Below are 20,691 nucleotides of genomic sequence, written 5' to 3' on the forward strand. Positions count from 1 at the left end.
ACGGGTAAGAAAGTGTACTAGTCACTGACCGGATAACCCGCAAAGTAGTGAACGTAGATAGTGTTCACGTCACTGACTCAGACGTTCAGCTAAAACAATATGCAAATAAGTGTGCACATCACTGTTCCAGTGCGCTGCATTAAATACTGCAAACTTTTGCTTTCAAAATGGCTGTGCGCTTTGACGTCATGCATGCACCCCGTCCGGAACACAGCGCTCCTTTGGCACTCCGACACACTGGCATGCTGCTTGGAATCTCCTGATTGTTATGCACGCAAAAAGAAACTCCCACGCGGCAGCGCTGACAGAGATGCGTGTTAGCCGATGAGGTACTATACAGTTTGCGTGGATTTACCCATGTAAACCTGGGGTCTGGGGTATAGATTGAGCAGACGTCCGATAATTTGAATACTGCTGATGTCTGCCTCGTATCGCTGTTCCCCTTTTGTTTTCCTGTTGTTGAAGGCTTCGCCTCCCCTACTCCTCCTACTCTCCTCCCACTCTCCTCCCGTCTGTTCCCGCACTCCTCCCCGGCTCCCCGGCCGCCTCACACGCCTGCTGGCTTCACTCCCCGCTGCAGGCGGCCCTGCGCACTCTAACCGCCGGCAAATCTACACAACCGCACTAAATAGGCTCACCAATGAGCAATGTACAATATGCAAATTTCATCTTGACATGTACACCCCACTGGCAATGACAGACGTTGTACACCTACTCAGTACATTTGTAAACGCTGCAAATACCTCAAAAACTGTTTAGTGTCGAAATGGTCCTCAATTTTGAATCCTATGCAGTTGCAATGTACACCATAATTACAGCGTGCGTATGGCTCTAGAAACCGGTCTGAAATTTTGAATCAATGACAGAGTAACCTGCAAAACAGTGTTATTATTTGAAGAGCGCAAATCACAATCTCAGACCGTCAATCAAAACAAATTGTAATTAAGTGTGCACGCCACTGTTCTAACACGCTACTCCCAACACTAGTAAGCTACAAAAAGTGTGTTACTGATAAAACGGGTAAGAAAGTGTACTAGTCACTGACCGGATAACCCGCAAAGTAGTGAACGTAGATAGTGTTCACGTCACTGACTCAGACGTTCAGCTAAAACAATATGCAAATAAGTGTGCACATCACTGTTCCAGTGCGCTGCATTAAATACTGCAAACTTTTGCTTTCAAAATGGCTGTGCGCTTTGACGTCATGCATGCACCCCGTCCGGAACACAGCGCTCCTTTGGCACTCCGACACACTGGCATGCTGCTTGGAATCTCCTGATTGTTATGCACGCAAAAAGAAACTCCCACGCGGCAGCGCTGACAGAGATGCGTGTTACCCGATGAGGTACTATACAGTTTGCGTGGATTTACCCATGTAAACCCGGGGTCTGGGGTATAGATTGAGCAGACGTCCGATAATTTGAATACTGCTGATGTCTGCCTCGTATCGCTGTTCCCCTTTTGTTTTCCTGTTGTTGAAGGCTTCGCCTCCCCTACTCCTCCTACTCTCCTCCCACTCTCCTCCCGTCTGTTCCCGCACTCCTCCCCGGCTCCCCGGCCGCCTCACACGCCTGCTGGCTTCACTCCCCGCTGCAGGCGGCCCTGCGCACTCTAACCGCCGGCAAATCTACACAACCGCACTAAATAGGCTCACCAATGAGCAATGTACAATATGCAAATTTCATCTTGACATGTACACCCCACTGGCAATGACAGACGTTGTACACCTACTCAGTACATTTGTAAACGCTGCAAATACCTCAAAAACTGTTTAGTGTCGAAATGGTCCTCAATTTTGAATCCTATGCAGTTGCAATGTACACCATAATTACAGCGTGCGTATGGCTCTAGAAACCGGTCTGAAATTTTGAATCAATGACAGAGTAACCTGCAAAACAGTGTTATTATTTGAACAACGCTGACATTCTCTCTCTCACACACTAATACACAATCAAGCTAACGTACATATTACACAAACATATACACCGGCACACACTCAGATATACACAAAAACGAATACACACATATATAGCAAATCACGCCCCCAAAGACACAAATAAACAAACAAGTACCCAGACACACACCCAAAGACACACTCACACACGAATACATACACCTACCCTCTACGACACGCAGATACGCACAAACATCCTCACACTGACACACACATATATCGATACACAATCACGCAAACGCAGATGATCTTATTAACAAACACACATGCACTCACACAAAAACACAGACGTACACACATTGCCCTCACACGCTCAAACACAGATATAAACACGCACTTAGATACACACTCAGACACGCACGCTTACACACACACATTCTTACATTTCTGTACCATGCCCCTACCAGACAAGCACACGTATACAGACACACACCACGCAAGTTCACACCCGCCTCTCCCACAATTGCCACTGTTTACGTTCATACATCAGCCGTCACGTAATGTACGTTTCGCCCTTAAAATAAATCAAAATGTACTGAGTGTGATCAAATATAGGAGTCTTCAAACCTAAATGCAGCATAAATGCATAAAGACAGTGAAGCAACACAAAGAGATGTCTGTCAGCTGTCCCCGTCTATCATGGGTTGTGTGTACACACTGTCTAGATAAGTGCACATAACCGATCCGTTATTAATGGTTTCCTATCTCAACAGAGACGCTACTGTTCGTATATGATATATAAGCATCAGTGACGCGCTTCGTGCACGCAGCTTCCGTCCGTCGGTCGCTCCAGCCCTCTGGCTGAGATATTCCTAGAATGTACAACGCATCTGACAGAGCCATGGGAGCCCGGGCCTATGCTGAGGGAGTCTGAGCGGGACAGATCCATCGAGGCTCGAGGGTGAGGGGTGCACGTCCTTCACACGCCCTCGGGTGCGAGGAGGACCGTGCTGCACCCTGGTTACTGGGCCTCCTTATTCTAGGCCCTGTTGTCTGAATTGCAAGAGTGTACTTACATACAAACAAATGGTCACAGCAGTAAGTCCTATTTATTCCTACTAATATGGCAAAGGAACACCATCTTTCTACACATTAGTTATTTCCTTTCTGTATGCAACTTTTCATGAGAAATATGGAATGAAGTGATAGTGTCGAAGTGAACGCACATTTTGGAAGGTGTGAACACTGAGCAATATACACATGTTTATGCGGGCAAGCAGTTAGTCCCTTAATTCATATCGCTCCACACACACACTCACCCTCACTCACACTCACCCACCCTCACTCACCCTCACCCACCTTCACCCCCACTCACCCTCAACCCCTCACCCTCAACCCCTCACCCTCCCTCACCCTCATTCACCCTCAACCCCTCACCCTCACTCACCCTCAACCCCTCACCCTCACTCACCCTCAACCCCTCACCCTCACTCACCCTCAACCCCTCACCCACTCACCCACACTCACCCTCACTCACACTCACACTCACCCACCCTCACTCACCCTCACTCACCCTCACTCACCCTCACCCTCCCTCACTCACCCTCACCCTCACTCACCCTCAACCCCTCACCCACCCTCAACCCCTCACCCACCCTCAACCCCTCACCCTCAACCCCTCACCCGCAACCCCTCACCCACCCTCACTCACCCTCACCCTCAACCCCTCACCCTCAACCCCTCACCCACCCTCACTCACCCTCACCCTCAGCCTCACCCTCACTCACCCTCAACCCCTCACCCTCGACCCCTCCCCCTCAACCCCTCACTCACCCTCAACCCCTCACTCACCCTCAACCCCTCACTCACCCTCAACCCCTCACCCTCAACCCCTCACTCACCCTCACTCTCACTCATCCTCACTCACCCTCAACCCCTCACCCTCACTCACCCTCACTCACCCTCAACCCCTCACCCTCACTCACCCTCACTCTGACTCACCCTCACTCAGCCTCAACTACTCCCCCTCACTCACCCTCACTCACCCTCACTCTCACTCATCCTCACTCACCCTCAACCCCTCACCCTCACTCACCCTCACTCACCCTCAACTCCTCACCCTCACTCACCCTCAACCCCTCACCCTCACTCACCCTCAACCCCTCACCTTCAACCCCTCACTCACCCTCACTCTGACTCACCCTCACTCAGCCTCAACTACTCCCCCTCACTCACCCAAAACCCCTCACTCACCCTCACCCTCACCCTCACTCACCCTCACCCTCACCCTCACTCACCCTCAACACCTCACCCTCAACCCCTCACCCTCACTCACCCTCACTCACCCTCACCCTCAACCCCTCACCCTCAACCCCTCACCCTCAACCCCTCACCCTCACTCACCCTCACCCTCACTCACCCTCACCCTCACTCACCCTCACCCTCAACCCCTCACCCTCAACCCCTCACTCACCCTCACTCACCCTCACCCTCAACCCCTCAGCCTCACCCTCACTCACCCTCAACCCCTCACCCTCACTCACCCTCAACCTCATGCTAAAGATTTACAAAAAAACCCATAAACAATTCTAAAAGCACTAACTCTAATGCTGCGAGACCTATTGCATTTCTAATGCTTGTTTTTAAATGTATCTCTGATTAAGTACCCAACATCCTGGCAGTAGGACACACATGCAGGTTCACTCTGATACTGCAAGGAGGTCTTTACATTTTGGCGGATATGGGCACATGATCACATGTACAGCAACGTACACTTCATGGCCAGAGATGAAGCACAGCCAGTGCCTGAAATGGAAAAATAGAAGTGCAGGTACCCTGTAACAGAGTACCTGCTTGTTTCTGAGAAGTGCCGGTACTCACTACCCTGCATTACTGGTCCATTTAAAGTCAGAGCACAGCTTTCAAGTTTTCAAATTACATGCATAAGTAGCTAATCCAGACCAGATTGTTCATTGCTAAATAAATCCACTAAAACACTGGAATGGTCTCTTCAGAAGAAGCGTGTGCTGTCCGGTCCTGCCAGGGGGTTAACTTGAAGGGTGGGGGTCCTTGGGGTGTTCTCTGGTTGGTACGTGGGTATAGTGATGCTCAGTCGGGTATAGCTGTGTCTGATTTAACCTTCTGCAAAACAGAGAAGTTTGTTCCTTTAAATCTTTCATATGTTCATTTAGACCAATCTTGCATCTTCTCTCACACACAACATAAAGGAGAAAATAAAGGGAGTAATTAATACACAGTAGATCGGATATTTTGGTAGTGTACAAGAAAGATTTTGCGAAGAGAGCGTGTGACTTACTCTTATGGTTCAACTGGTTTACTACTCAGTTTCAGGAGTAAGCCAGGAGTTTTACAATTGGACATCACAGCAAACCTTTGTGAATATAGCACATAATGCTATACTCTACCTCCTCATCATATTCGATCATCACCTTTTTTGTAATCAGGTTTTAACTGTCCAACACATATACAATTTACTAATATGCGTACCATCTTAATTGTTAGACACTGGTGTCAACAGAAAAATGTACTAAAAGGACCCGCTGACTAACTCCTGAACTATCTCTTTGGGATTGGGTCCTGCCACTTGCTGGTGAAGAAGGCCTCAATTTCCATTTGCACAGAGACAGCACCTCCACCCAGACCTAAACCTTCCATTCCCACTCCACAACTATTGGGCGTAACTACCCTCAAATACCGGGGTGGCCAGGGCATGACAGCAGAATGGCAGGGGGCATGATAGACATGCATGTCAGTGCAAACATCATCTGGTGCTCATGCACGTGTTCCATCAGGTAGCCCTGAAAGGCTGCCTTGTAGATACAGCACTTTGGAGAGACCTAACGTATCCCTCGTATGACAAGGCAGTGAAGGGAGAATCCCGGGGTCATGGGGAGGTGATGCTGAGGTCCCACAGGGCCTAGGACTGCAAGGCTCTATGTGAAGCCCAAACCTTACCTTGCATGGGAATGCAAGCAGCTCTCCATGATAAAAGGGGAATCTCTGAACCAGTACTATGCATGCACTGTATCGTCAAGGGAAGTCATCAGGCTGGCTCTTTGGTTATGGGGCTGTTTGCAGACCCGAGGGAAGGTATATATCTGAGAGTACTATGGTGCCTTTGGGTATAGGGGTATGGGAAACTATAGCTCTTTCACAACAGCTCAGGGAATCCCTGCTATTTTCCCACTGCTCATGCTAGAGATGGCAATGGGGATTCCCAGAACTCAGGCAAGAGGGAGACAGGTCCTACCACTAGAGCGGAGTTAGGGAGCCACATCACCCATTTTCCCCAATAAGCCAAGTAAAATTCAGATGGCTGATAGAGCCATTTCGTATATGGCAGGGGTGTGGAAGGACACCTGGCAACAGCAGAGATACCACCACCTAATAGGCGTTGTCCCTGTTTATCAATTGTATTTGGTGGCTGGGAGGAAGGAGAAGATGCCTTGGTTAATTGAAGAAACCACCGTCCCCTGCCAACTTTAAAATTACAGCCAAAGTTTCAGTGGCAGATCTTCTATTTTCTCATGCTCTTTTCCCCACAACACAGGTAGCAGATTGGTTGTCTAGATCGGAGTTCTTTCTGGAAGGTTGTTTATTTTTCCACATATAACTTTTTCGCACTGGGATATCAATTACCCAGTCACTAAAACCTCCATCATCTTAATGACCATCACATCTCCCTTGCACCACCGCTCACTGTATAGTGCTTTACAGGTACACCATGGTGTTTGTTGAGAAATCCGAGGTTCATGCCACTCAAATTTGATGACCAAGATAAACCTGTGGGTCTCACCCCCACCTACCATTTAGGAGCTTGATTCTAACTCTTTATTCTTCAGGCAATTCTGTTGGTGCACAGCCAACTTGTACCTTCCCAAAGGAGAACTGGCTGGTAAGGAAAACATGGGAATTTGAATGTTGAGGCATGTGCATCTGAAATGCCAGCAGGGGCGGAGACAAATGTAAGTAGAGACTAAAATACTACTGACTTTTCCTCCAGTGTATGCCCTTTCAGTCACCACCCAGGTGAGAAGCACCTAAACACCCCAATTGAGAAGCCTCAGTAGTACACTCGCTCTTTCCTCTCCAGTTGCCCAACTGCATCAGTACGACTAACATCAATATCTTAGAAATTTCAGGTGAGAGACACTTGTTCGTCAACAGTACCTGACTTCTAAGTGCAGAACCAGTAGGCAGCGGTCTGCCATCTCTTGAAAGGATCTAGCAAGCTCGACGAGGGTCTGCATGATCTGCTCCGACACTGGAGGAAGCTCCATACTTGAATGGCTGTCGGAGCCTGGGGACAGAGCCGCTGCAAACAGAAGAAACAGAGACAGATGAAATGATGCATAATGACGTCACAGAAAGTAAGCCAACAAAATAATATTGTTGCACAAAGTGTAATTGTTTCTGTAGGAATTCCTGTTTAACCTACCATTAAATTACACAGCCTTATGAGATATATAGATTCGGAGATGCAAACAAGGATAGAGGGAGTTTAGACCTACTGTTTGATTAATCAGCGGTATAAAGTTGTGATGTTATTTTGACATTTCTTGGCATTCTCAGATTCGATTACAAGGAATGTGAGTTTTGCATTGGTACAACCAATCAGAAGGTTTAAAATGCAATAAATAGCCAGTGTTGTTACCAGTGCTTTAAATGGGCCTGTACTGTCTGGTACGGAGTACCAGGACTTATTTATTTTGAGGTGGATAGTACCGGCACTTCTCAAGAGAAATGCAATACTTTAAATTGTAGAGTACCGGCACTTCTCAGAAACCAGCAGGTACTCTGGTACAGAGTACCTGCACTTTCATTTTTCCATTTCAAGCACTGGTTTTTACCCTGCAGTGGAAGCCTTTAGAAACAGGTGGCAGGAGTTTTTGTATTTTAACAAATAATAAAGCTGTTATCGAAAAGGTTTAAAATAGCCACATGTTTAAACTTCAAATTAAAGTTAAGACACTCATTATTATAGGAGAATAGGTCTACGGTGGAAGTAAAGCACCAAACCGGAGTCCCTAGCTAGTACTAATACTATCTAATTTGCAGCATATGTTGGGTACACCAGCTAATGAACTGTCTCATTAAAGGCACTTGTGGAGCTCCTCTCTCAGCTGCCTAACCTCATATTGTAGAATGTAGAAATTCACACTTTTTACAGAGGCCTTTTAATACTTTAAAAACTTCCCCATTCAGATGCACTTTCTGCAAAACATGTCAAAAGTGAGATGTGAAAAAACTGCTCCTTACAATAAATACAAAACTCCAATCGCTGTAGCAAAATCACTTTTTCTGCGTATTCACCCCAGATATTACCACCTTTTTCTGAGCCCTATTTACCCTGGTATTAGGACTCTGTGGCTGTGAAATTGCATCATGTGCTACAGTGTATTTTACTGTACCCCAAAAATGGTACGGGACAATTGATTTTATCCAATTGGTTTATTTAATACAAAGGGTAGGCCAATATAAATGGTGCAGAAATTGTACTAGTGGTGTGGAAGTTAACTGTCATGTGCTGGCTGTAGAGTGCATTTACACCACCCAACACATCAAAAAAGATATTCCGCCAGGGAACACATGTGTCCTCTGGGGAGCTTTAGTGACACATGACAGGTAAAGGGGTTTTCGGTACAGGAAAAAGGTAAGTCTCCTCTAGCATGTGCATTGTAAGCCCACATGGCATCGGTGCCATATTTATAAAAATGTGGCATACTACATATTGGGAATAGTGTGCCTTTACACCAAACAATTGCCTAAAAGCTGTTTTCACTAAGCTGCCATTTCCAGGGACAGGCCTATAAATAAATAAAATCAACATTTAATACATCCAACTGGTAACACACCAGAGAAATGGTTCCAAGTTATTTTCACTTAGTTTCAAAAATCGAATTCACTGGTGAAAGGCACATATTTGGTAACATTAATGAAAAAGTAACTTTAGGGAAGTGGACTTTGCGATGCATGAGAAAAAACTGCTTTAGAACAAGTCTGCCACTCAACTCTATTCTAGAGGTTCATTACACATTCCTAGCTGAGTGTTAATGACTCTGCTATCATAGGACAATGGGTTGGTTTCGGGGCCAAGGAAGGCAGTGGCGTTGTCACCACAGGCCAAATAAAAGGGGTTTCCCACCTGGGAGGGGACTGGAACAGGTGGCAGAGCAAAGGAACAACTTAAAATTTCTTTAGACTTAATGGGGCTGGCAGAAACTGCTCCCATGCATTCCTAGATTCTTTGACTCCAGCCCTTTACAGCTAGAGAACCACTATGGCCTCATCAAAATAGGGGACAAGCTAGAACAGGACGAGAGTTCTTCCGGGTTGAGAATGGCAACATTTTTATTTTAGGGCTTCAGGGAATTTGTGAAATAAACCAACAGAGGAAGTGTTCAAAAAGGAGGTGGAAATAGTGCAAGAGTAGTCAGGACTGGGTGCAGACAATTCTGCAATTGCTGGCTAAGGTACAGGATAAGACTGGCACTTCACCACCACCACCTCAGAAAACTCCTTGACACGGGAAGAAAACATCTTTAAAGACAACGACTCTATATGACTGCTGGAAGAAGAGGAATCAAGAACAGCTTACATATGCTGGCACCCCTGGGCTAGAACTCCTCTCCAATGGTCAAGTATTTGGCTACCTGTTTGCATGTTTCAGTGACACAAAAATCAGAAGGAACAGTTGACCTCTGTGGGCTAGACACTGCTGGACCCCTTTCTGGACAGAGACTTAGTACTAAGAAGCCTGCCCGCGAGACCTGAGGGCTGCAGCTTTTACCAGGAGGATCTTTCCCAGAAGTGGGAGAACAGCAGGATGAAGTAATTTTTCACCTTTAGAACACTGGGAGAAGGTGCTGAGGCTTTTCAGGGATGGCATACTTTAGACAAGCAGGTTTGTTTAGTTCTGAGCTTTTTGCTGCACTGAAACTTGGTTAGCTGAACCGTGTGGCGCCCTGCCCTTCCAAGCTACAGCTTCCAGCCTTTACTCGCTGGTGAAACATGAGAACCATGAAAGCAAAAAACCCCTAACCTTGGACCGGGCCAGCACAGCAAACCTATGTCAGCGGCGAAGCCTCTTTGCCAGCTATGAAATCAAGCTTTGTCCTGCCCAGAGATTTTAGTTTTAAAATTAACTGCTTCAGCGAAGCTGAACAACAACTTATCCACCTTCATGAGACCTGCACCAGCTTCAGCTTTTGCCCTTGCTCTGCTGTAAGACTTTGAGCTCCAAATAGTAGGTCCTAAGGTAAAAAGTATGACTGGTGTGACCGGTTTAGCATACCTGATCTTTGTTCCATCACAATCAACCTGAAATCACACCTACGGCCTAGTTAACTACGAAGTGATATTTTTGTTTGGTGCTTCAATGCACCTTTTGCCTTAAACATTTTAAATTCATATCTCCAGTTCTCTTTATCCGATTTTTGATTGTTTTATGATTTTCCACTAACTACATTTTAAATTGTTTTTCTAAAATTATTTGGGATTTTAATTTGGTTGTTTTCAATTCTTGGTACAGCTTGAACCTAACCAGCACTTCTCTAGGGAACTGCCTGTTGTTTATACCACAGCTGCCTCGGGTTAAGCAGTATTTCATTGAAAACGACATTAAAAACAAACTGTGTGTTTATTAAGTTGGTCATCCCGTCTCAAATGAATTCATATTCTGAGGTGGGCACAGTGGTAACTGCAAAAGTAGCATCATATAACTGGATCCTTCGCCCACATATTTGCATAATGCGTTCATGGTTTCCTGGATAAAAACTGTGGACCTGAAGTTCTTTGCCTGAAACAGAACTGACATTCGAAGCCTAAATTCTTTTCCATGTCTTGCAATTTTCCAAACACTTCAGCTGGTTTAGAAGAATGCCAGGGACAATCTGTTCAATAAAAAACAAGTTCCAATCTAATGGAACCTGCGGTGGGTCAAGCCAGCCCTGCTTATCACCAAGCTCGGTAATGCCTAGTTTGAACAAGTGTACTGCCCCAGCGCCTCATATGATGCTAGGCCCGGCAGAGACGTTTTACAGCACGGGCACAGTGGGCAATTGCCTAGGGTCCCCACCATCCAAGGGTCCCCTGGGAAAGTAAACTTTCTGTCTATGAAGCTCATCTTTGTCTATTTCCATCCCTTAATCTCTTTCCGCTCTGCCTACCCCTACACCTGAGTCTCTCTCTCTTTTTGCCCATAGGCATCTTCTTACGGATTTTGTAGGGGGAAAGGGCGGCTGAAAGATATTTTCCAACAGTGTTTGACTGAACCCCATTTCTGAAAGTTTATTTGGCATCATGAGGACTTAAGTTTCCAGAAAATTGGCAGTAGAATTACAAACAGGAGACCCCAAAATATGTCTCGCCTGTGGCTCCAAAAATCCGTAGGATGAAACTGTGGGCCAGTTCATGCCATCTTTAACATGCACAATTCCTTCATAGTAGCTTAGACATGTACAGGCATAGCTTTGGCCTTGCAGTTGGTGACAAAGCACCAGCAAACAATACCAGGCTCCTATGGCAAACAAGCATTGCCAAAGCCAATAGGTCTCGCTTATGCAAGAGCTATTGGCAATGTATTTTAGCCATGTTGTACACCAATGTGACTGCTGTTCAGCATGGCTAAGCGTTCATGGCGTGGAGTGAGATGGGTTAGATTAGGGTAAATTAGAGTGGGGGAGATTGTAGTGGGTTAGATTAGGATAGAGTGGAATATGGTAGACTGGGGTAGAGTGGAGTGGGCTAGATTGGGGAAGTGTGGAGTGAGGTAGCTTGAGGTAGAATGTGGTAGTTTGTAGTGGGGTAGACTAGGATAGAGTGAGGTAGACTGGAGTAGACTGTAGTGGAGTAGAGTGGGGTAAAATAGATTGAAGTGGGGGGGTAGAATGGATGGGCGGCATTGGAGTGGGGTAGACTGAATTGTGGTAGATTGGGATAGACTGGGGTGGAGTAGGGTAGGTTGGAGTGGAGTAGGGTGAGGTAGAATGGAGTGGGCTTGGGTAGACTTGAGTAGAATGCGGTAGATTGGAATGGATTGGAGTAGACTGCAGTGGGGTAGATCAGGGTAGATAGTGGTAAAGTGAAGTGGGGTACATTGGAGTGGAGTAGAAGAAGTGGGGTAGATCAAGGTGGAGTGGGGTAGGTACCGTGGGATGAAGTGGGGTAGATTGGAATGGGGTAAACTGGGTGAATTACAGTAGGGTAGAATGGAGTGGAGTAGAGTAGACTGGAGTGGAGTGTCTGCAGGTGTGATCTTCATCACACATTCCTTTACCAGTCATGCCTTTACCACAACATTGACTGGTAAAGGCATGCATGGTAAAGGAATGCATTGTTCAGGTGCATTTGTTGTTTATGCAGCATAGTAGAGACAGGCCTGGCTTAGATAAAACATTTTTTAATGAGAATCAGACAAATATGTGCACTTCTGTGTCACTGTTAAGACTGTAAAAAACAGTGCATCACTGCAGCACAATGGAAAAATGTGCATAGTAGCGTGTAATGGTGAAAAGCAGGTAACAATATCAATTAAATCAATCAAATATCTTTATTGCTTGATCAATTAAAACCATACAATATAAAATCATTAATTACACAGCCATAATAAAAAAACAGTTTCTTCTTGCCAAAGACCAAGAAAAAAAAATGCGGACAAATTTAATTCCTCTATATTACTAATCTAAAGTTCTTTACTTTTTATTAAAAAAAAACAAGTAACACCAAATAAATTCATAAATGATGTGCAAATTTTCCTGTGCAAAATAGGTTTCTATATTAACTGATTTAAACTAACCAACGTTACTATGCTCATATCACAGACTTCAAATTTCTCTTTTTGTAAAATTTGCATTCATGATTATGTCAGTTGGCTTAAAACAAATTACCAGAGCTTGTCTACAAGTTTGCACTCCTCTTATGTTAAAATAGTTTTTTAAATGGACATGGACTTATACAAACTAAGTAGATCATATTTTCTTCTCATTGATTGCACAGTCTGCAAGGAGTCGGCCTAGTTGGTTGCAGCCATGGCATTGCATGCGTAGATCCTGGGAGATAGCCAAATCTTGCTTTAATAAATACATTTTTTAGTTTTGCAGTCCAAGGTATCTCTAAATAAGGCTGTGATTTGAGCATCTTGTACTAATGTATGACCATCAATGCATGTGCTCTTTTAGCAAGCAGTTCTTTATCTTTCAACAGCGACAATCGTTTTGTTATCCCTTTAATTGTCTTTTTTGAAGGATGCTGGTGTTTTAGCCATTTCCCAAACCTCGTGTGCTAGTAATTCCTTCAGTGCAATTTGTAAATACTTCCAAAATTGTAACTTTTGATCCGGCTGTATCGCCTGCAAGAGTAAGCCACCCATAGGATTTAAGGTATTAGTTCTTATTCGTTTCCATACTTTTATATATTGACCCATCCTTGCAATTTGCTGGTTGGATATACCAGATTCCAATCTAATTTGCGCAGGTGAAGCATTGGCGTGGAGCTGAAACAGAAATTTTAAACTTTGGTAATAGCATTATTTAAAAGTATAGAGTCGTCCTTGCCACAGAGTGCTTCACTGCCATATGTGAGACTGGTCAGCATTTTTGCATTTATTACCTTTAACAGTGGGAGATTACTAGGACCCCCCTCCCCCCCCGGGAACTCTGCAGTGTACGAAATGCCATTATTAAGGAGTTACTTCTCTTTATCAGCTCTGCTTTATAGAGACAAAATGAGCCCCTATTGTCAAACAAGACACCCAGGTATTTATAGGTTTTCACTTGCTCTAATTGTCGGTTTTGCAAATACAATTTATTTTTATTGCATTTCAATGCCTTGTTATTGACTTCCATTAATTTAGTTTTAGCTTCATTTATTACCATCCTGTTCTCCATTGAGTATTTTGATATTTTATTTATCAGACGTTGTATTCCTATTTTTGTTTGACTTAATAAAATAACGTCATCGGCATACAATAGATTTGAAATTTGTCTGTTTTCCAACTTAGGTGGATGAGCGATCTCATCTAAAACTTCAGTTAAATCAGATAAGAATGAAGTAAATAGGTAGGGTGCTAATACGCACCCTTGTTTTAAACCCCGAGATGTTTACATTTTTCTAGATAATTGCATACCTGTACCTAATGGAACCCTAGTCAAGGTCTCATTATATAGTAATTGAATTGGTTTCAAGAGGCCCGGGCCGATTCCTTGTTTTTCTAATTTTCGCCAGAGAATTTGCTGATTTACACAATCAAAAGATGATTTAAAATCCACAAAACATAAGTATAGCTGTTGTTTCCTCAGTTTGTATTTTTCAATTAAGATTGCAAGTATTAAAATATTGGTTGCCATACCTTGTCCTTGCATGAAGCCAGATTGATTTGATGAAATTATCTGCATTTTTGTTGCCCATTCTGTTAATTCATAAAGGAGGATTCCTGCAAAGAGTATGGCTTCCGTATCTTGCAACGTTATCAGCCAATACTTTGTTGGTTGTTCCCACTCTCTGCTTTTATAGATAGGTGATGCTATTGAGCCTTTCCAAGACTCCGGTATGACCGATGTTTGCAGAGCTTGGTTAAAAACTCTTGTTAGGTAACCGGCCCAGAAAAGAACATTCTCATTATAGAGTGCAGTTGGGATCTCGTTGGGACCAGGGGGCTTCATCATGTCTCTGTTTACAGATAAGCTTACATACTTGGTCTTCAGTTATATGTAATTCATTTTTTCCATTTCCAAGCTTTATTTCGGTCATTGTAGACCATAAAAGCCAAAGATAAAATACATACATTACAACATTGTGAACATTACAAAATATAACCATTAGTAATTAATTGTACAAATTTCATGACAAGTTTAAAAACCATTAAGATTTAAAAAACATTCAAACAGGAAAATTCATGGTTTAATAATATCAATTAATTTTCCTTTTTATCCGTCACTCGTATCGTATTATTTGGACCTGGGTTAAACTCCATATCTGGATTATAATTCAAATGAAGTTGTAAAAACTTAACCCAACCAGATTCAGTTATTATAGAGGATGTTGTTGTTCCACTAGCTTTATTCAGGTTAATAATCAATTTCCAAAATTCTCTTGTATTGTTCTTTTTGCTAGTACATAGGGCTTTTGCCCAAATGGCCTGTTTAATTTTGATTTCTTTTCCCAAATTAGTTTTCTCACATCTGTATACATTTTCTTTAATTTACCGCAATAATGTTGGTTGTCTGGCCACTTCTTTACCATTCTCAATATTCTTTTACGCTCTCTCCTTAGCAGATGGCCTGCCGAGGAAATGTTTACGACTACCTGTGACTTTTTATTTGGTTGATATGTACTTTCTTTTTGAGTGTAGTTTGTCATTACTTTTTGTGTGAAAAGGGTCCATTTTCCAACTGCATTGAGAGTGTGATTTTCAAAACAATGTTCAACCACTGATTGGGCTGTTTATATAATCAAGGTTTTAGAGGTTTCCGACAAATTAAGTCTCTTATAGTTTACTGTGGTTATGTCACATAACTTTCATGTCGTAGACAGTTTAGTTTTAACTCAATTATTTGTTGGCTATGATCACTCCCATTTGGTTCTGCAATCTGGTGAAATGATCTCTTCTCAAATAAATTGAGAGATACTACTGAATAATCAATCTGGGATTTATTACCAAATGAATGGTAAATCCATGCAGGGGAGTGAAACTTGTGATCATCGTCCATTTAGAACCCATAGATCCAAGGATTCCAGATCTTTTAATAAGTTCTTTCCAAATACCCCTTTTGGCCCCATAGTCTTTAATTGGGGGATGATTAGGTATCGCCCATAAATAATCCTGTTGTTGTATAACTTCATCTCTAAGATATGACCACAGCAAATTCATACGAAATTCGCCTGAAATAATAATCTCAGGTTGCATATCTTTATTCAATTGTGGTTGTAAAATAGTTATTAAATTACTAGCCATTGTTTTCCTGGAATTAGGATCAGGGTGAATATATATGTTTATTAATAACATTGATTGATTGATTTTGTCTTGTTATCTTTATAATGTAACTTGACTATTAGACAGTTACAAATAACTACTTACTTGCTTTCAACTTCTAAATCTATTGAGATAAAGGCTGCCCAAACTCCGCAGGCTCTACCATATTTATTTACTTTCGTAGCAGGTTCATAATATTCCATAAAACCCTTTAGTGTAAAAGGATAGGAGGCCCAGGTCTTCTGAAGACAAATTCTTTGAAAATTGCCTGACATTGTAGCCAAATACTCGTTTTGAGATTTTGATTGTATACCTTCTATATTCCAAGAGCATATTTCAATCCTTTCTCTCAGATTACATATCTCTTCCTTGACACCATTAGATTGTTTTTGTCAAGCTCAGTTTACTCCATGTAGGGCTGCTGCTGTCAGCCACCCAAATTGTAGTTCCTCCACTACTTCTCTTTTATATTCCGTAGTGAATATAGAACCTTGCTCAATTGAAATTTTCTGTATTTAATATGCCTGCTTGTTGTCTGACCTTTGACCCACTAATTTTTTTGGGGGGAAATAAATGGGCTTCGATAGGAGGGTTGAAGAGGCCTTGTGATTCCTATTCCCCAGGCCAAAAATACTTCATATTCATGTAGGATTAGGTCTACGATGCCAGTAGATTTCCAGGATATCAGTGTCAGTTCTTGGTTATCGATTTTATTGGGTAAAAATTCAATTGCTTCTGTATCTTCACTTCTAATTCTTTCCAATGAGGGAATTGCCTTACAAAGTTTAAGGACATTACCCCGGTTCAAGATATCATGCTTGCCCCTGGACTGGTGTTCTGGCTTGAAAATTAGTTGTATCCCTTCTTCTTTATGGATCTCGTTTTTTAGTTGAGTTCTTTATTAATACCAAAGTTGTTTTGCAGAGTATTAGGATAGTTAGTTAATTCCAGATCTCAGGATTTTCCAATTTGTTTTTCTAACTTTTGATCCCAAGTCCTTAGAGTGGTTGGTTGTTGACTCTTAATTAAACTATCCAACGTGTTAGGATTCCTGCTTCTGTCAATAACCTGATTCTGATTATTTTTTGGAGCTCCCAAGTTATCTTGGACAATCATAGTACCCTTGATATTAGCTTTATTCTTTTCTATTTGCAATAATTCAGTTTTTTATTTCTTTCAACTTCTGGCTTGACGATTTGGTGTTGTTCTTCAGTTTTTACATTTTTTGGTTGGTCTTTTATATCTTTAGTGGTGTTATTTATTTCTTCTGTGGAATTTGACTAAAAAGCTCCCTTTTCCGCCTGGTGTCCCATCATCCACCCTGACATCGACCAGGCAAGCCGATTCTCCTACTTCAAGCACACATCCCGTTATACCCCCTTTTGCCTGCTCTCTTTCTCATAGTACTGACACATGCAAAGAATAATGACCAGCCATCATGTATCCTATGGGTTTCCGTCCCGTTCAATATTTTCCTTTAGACCCGTACGGAGTCAGTCAGATGGTTGACTCGAAAAAACCCCTCCCTAACTCTGTCATCGAACGAGCAGCTCTCGCTCGTCAATGATTTCCTAGTTTGCGAGGACAGCCACGGGTTGGGTTAACAACCAAGGGAAAACCTAATCAAGCACACGAGACAGCCACGAAGAAGAATAGTTTACTACAGCCCATTTTCCTTCTTCCCCGCTGCACACACATACCATTGTGAGACATCACCGCCCTTGTGTACGAAGTAAAGAACGCACAATGCCTCGTCCTCTTTACCTTTCCGACAGAAATGACCCTGTGACAATGCCTCGATTCTCTGTCCTCAGATACTAGCAACTCTGTAACTTGTCACCACATCACCCCGATGCAATATGTTTGTCTATGTGTAAATGCTATTCAGGTTATTCTTTAAACGAGAACAAGCATGCTATGTCTTCGGTATGACTACATCATGAAATGATTGAATCAAGTCTAAGGGAAACTCCTTCTTTTTGATTGTACTCGTATTGTATAAAAGTGCTGTTATGTTTCAAGCAAAGTAGACTACTCCTGAACCCGCTTGGTGAAGGAGCTCTCCCTTAACTCGAGTTCTGGAATAAAACCCTTTCAACTCGAAGACCACGGACTCTGCTCCTCATTTTATGCATTACCATTTTCTTGGGTAATTATAGAAATTCCGAACGGCGTAAATAACTAGTTTTTTATTTACCACATTAATTGGTGCCTGAACAGGGACGCTCCCTCTTCCCTACGCGCCAGTGATGTAAGTCGGGTCCTTGTCCCTTCCATACTTTCGACGGACTTCAAGTGCACAACAGCGGGGTGTTCCCGCTAACTCCCTCGAGACGAGGAGGAGGCAGACTGCGACTGATCATCCACACGAGGCGGTGAAGAAGATAGCGGAGCGTCCCAACCCAGAGCCCGACCAGTGAGAGCGCCGAGTCCGAGGTCTTTGAAGCCCCGAATTCCGGCGCAAGCGTCAAGAGTCCGATGACCAGGTCCTCGAGTTTTGCTTCTTGGTGAGTACCACTGAGATAGTATAAAGACGGGTTCCATTTTTGGAAAACGGTAAAGACGTGTTTCATTCGTGAGACCGGTACGGTTGCACTATATTCTAGTGTATAAAGTGTTTGTTTGTTTTTGTATATTCCAAGTCTTTTAAATCGTAATTTGTTGAGTTCAAGAATGCCTCTGTTTTCCAAATTACGTACTATAGGCACCAAAAAGAATCTGTTAGAGAAACCAGTTAAAGTTCCGCCTAGAGATACTCCAGGATATTTCATGTAAAACAAACATGGATTGAGTGCCGTATTATTTTTAGACCTTTGGGTAGACTATACCGAGAAATTAGAGATGGCGTATAGGTGGCCTGCCACAGGTACATGGGATATAGAATGCATTATGAGAGTGGAGGAAGAGTTATGGAAAAGAAAGGCGAGGCCCTCACAGACAGAAGCCATTGAGTTATGGCGTAAGGAAGCTCATAGGAGGGCCCAGAAAGAACTAGGGAAAGTCGAGAAAAGTAATAGAATGTCGGAACAGGCTAAAGAAAAGCAATTACAGGAAGAAGGTGAGAAAGTCTTAGCTGAACAGGTAGAGAGAGAGAGAAACGCTCTTGTTTCCGGCATTTATCCCGTTTTGTCTGAAGAAATTGTAGAAGAACACCCCAAGTCCCCAGTGAAAGTAATTCCCACTGCTCCCGACAATTTCCTCCCTGCCTATCTGTCAGAACCACCCCCCGCTTATGTAAACATGCCTAGAACACGCCCGTCTACACGTGCTCCTGAACTAGTAGCTGGTGGTTCTACCTCTGATTTAGGAGTGTCCGGGAACGGGGCTGAGGATAAAGACGATGTCCCGCCTCTTGAGTGTCCTTACGACCCCGAACCCGGTAGTGGCCCAATGACCACGATATCAGAGAGATTAAGACTAGCCGTGGGTCAACTCCAAAAGGTCCCTGATATAACGAAGCATTTGGATCGAGTTTACGAATTCATACGGACAGGTGAAGGTCCGGATACTCTGGTCCAGGTCATGAAAAACAGAAAAGTTCCCATCAGAGGACTGCTCCTGCGGTTCATCATAAATTGTCTGATCCGGGAACTAGACCCGGGTAATGGAAGCGTAGACTCTGAGTTAATAGACCTTAGTGATCAGATACACAGAGGAGCACACGATCTGGGACATCAGATCGATAAAATAACTAAAAGACTGGTTAAGAAAATTGTCACTATTCACTCTGAGAAAGTCACACAGGAAGACGACTAATAGGAAGATGAGAGTCCGACACTAGATAAAATGAATTTCCTGGGTGTAGCGCGACATTGTCCTGGCCCCAAGTGGCGAACCCTGCGAATGTCGCAGAAAATGCAAAGATTAGATCCTTCTTCGGAAGATCTTTTTCAGTCCACGGAAAGAGCCCTAGATGAATGGATGGACAATGAGCCTCCCCTTACCCAACAAGAAAAAGAATTGGCCCGGTCTGTCACCCATTGGATATCACAGCACCGAGTATATGACCCAGATATAGTAGCGCAAATGTTTCTGGCTCTCCCCCGAGCAGAACAACGACTAGCAGGTATTTATATGGTCCAACACCTGGCTACCTTATACGAGAATAACTCCCACCGACCAGACAAGCTATACAAACTGTTACAGGAAGTAGTGACAGATAGATGGAGGTCTCGGGGACCGGAATTGATCAACACCATTCTGGACCAGCGCCTCAGTTTCCTCCAACTTACCTTAGCTTCATCAGATCATGAACCTTACAGTATAGGCCAATATCCCTTACGAGAAGTCCACCCCATACCTCAGCCAGATGGTACACTGCAACAAATACATGTGTATACTCCCCTCACCAAATTAGAGATATTGGAAATGAAAAAGATGGTGCCCTCTCACGAAAAAGATCCCGGAGGATTCCATAGAGAGTTGAAAGATATACTCCAAATGGGTAGTTTTACATATCCAGATATAATAATACTCCTTAAAGTAATTCTACCTACAGGCATATTTGACAAATTGAAGGAAAAGGATTGGGAGGTGGGTGGTAAAAAGATTACGTGGACTGCCCTAGAACAAGAAGAGACAGACAGAAAACCAGGTGAAGGTCTAGGTGAATGCGTAAGAGAACTGCCCAGTCTCCTCATACAGGTCTTGCCTCTGTTATTGACAACGAAAAAGGAAGATTGGGATGCCATTTCTGCCTGTAAGCAAAAGCCAGACGAGGATACGGGTGATTACTACACCAGATTGGAGAAATGTTTCTCTATAAATAGTGGACTCGCACATAGCAGCGAGGCATATCCTCATCTTT

General features: G+C 43.4%; 1 protein-coding gene across 2 annotated transcripts in view; it reads right to left on the reverse strand.

The window, feature by feature from the left end:
- Positions 1-20,691, reverse strand: part of EXOC4 (exocyst complex component 4) — a 1,827,849-nt gene that overhangs the window by 237,624 nt on the left and 1,569,534 nt on the right. For both annotated transcript variants that reach the window (XM_086918922.1, XM_086918920.1), the window contains exon 15: positions 7,085-7,229. In XM_086918922.1, coding sequence (XP_086775048.1) covers positions 7,085-7,229 — 145 coding nt within the window. The remainder of the gene's footprint in view (positions 1-7,084; positions 7,230-20,691) is intronic.

This window comes from Lissotriton vulgaris, chromosome 1_1 (genome assembly GCF_964263255.1).
Source record: "Lissotriton vulgaris chromosome 1_1, aLisVul1.2, whole genome shotgun sequence".
NCBI classification, from domain to species: Eukaryota; Metazoa; Chordata; class Amphibia; order Caudata; family Salamandridae; genus Lissotriton; species Lissotriton vulgaris.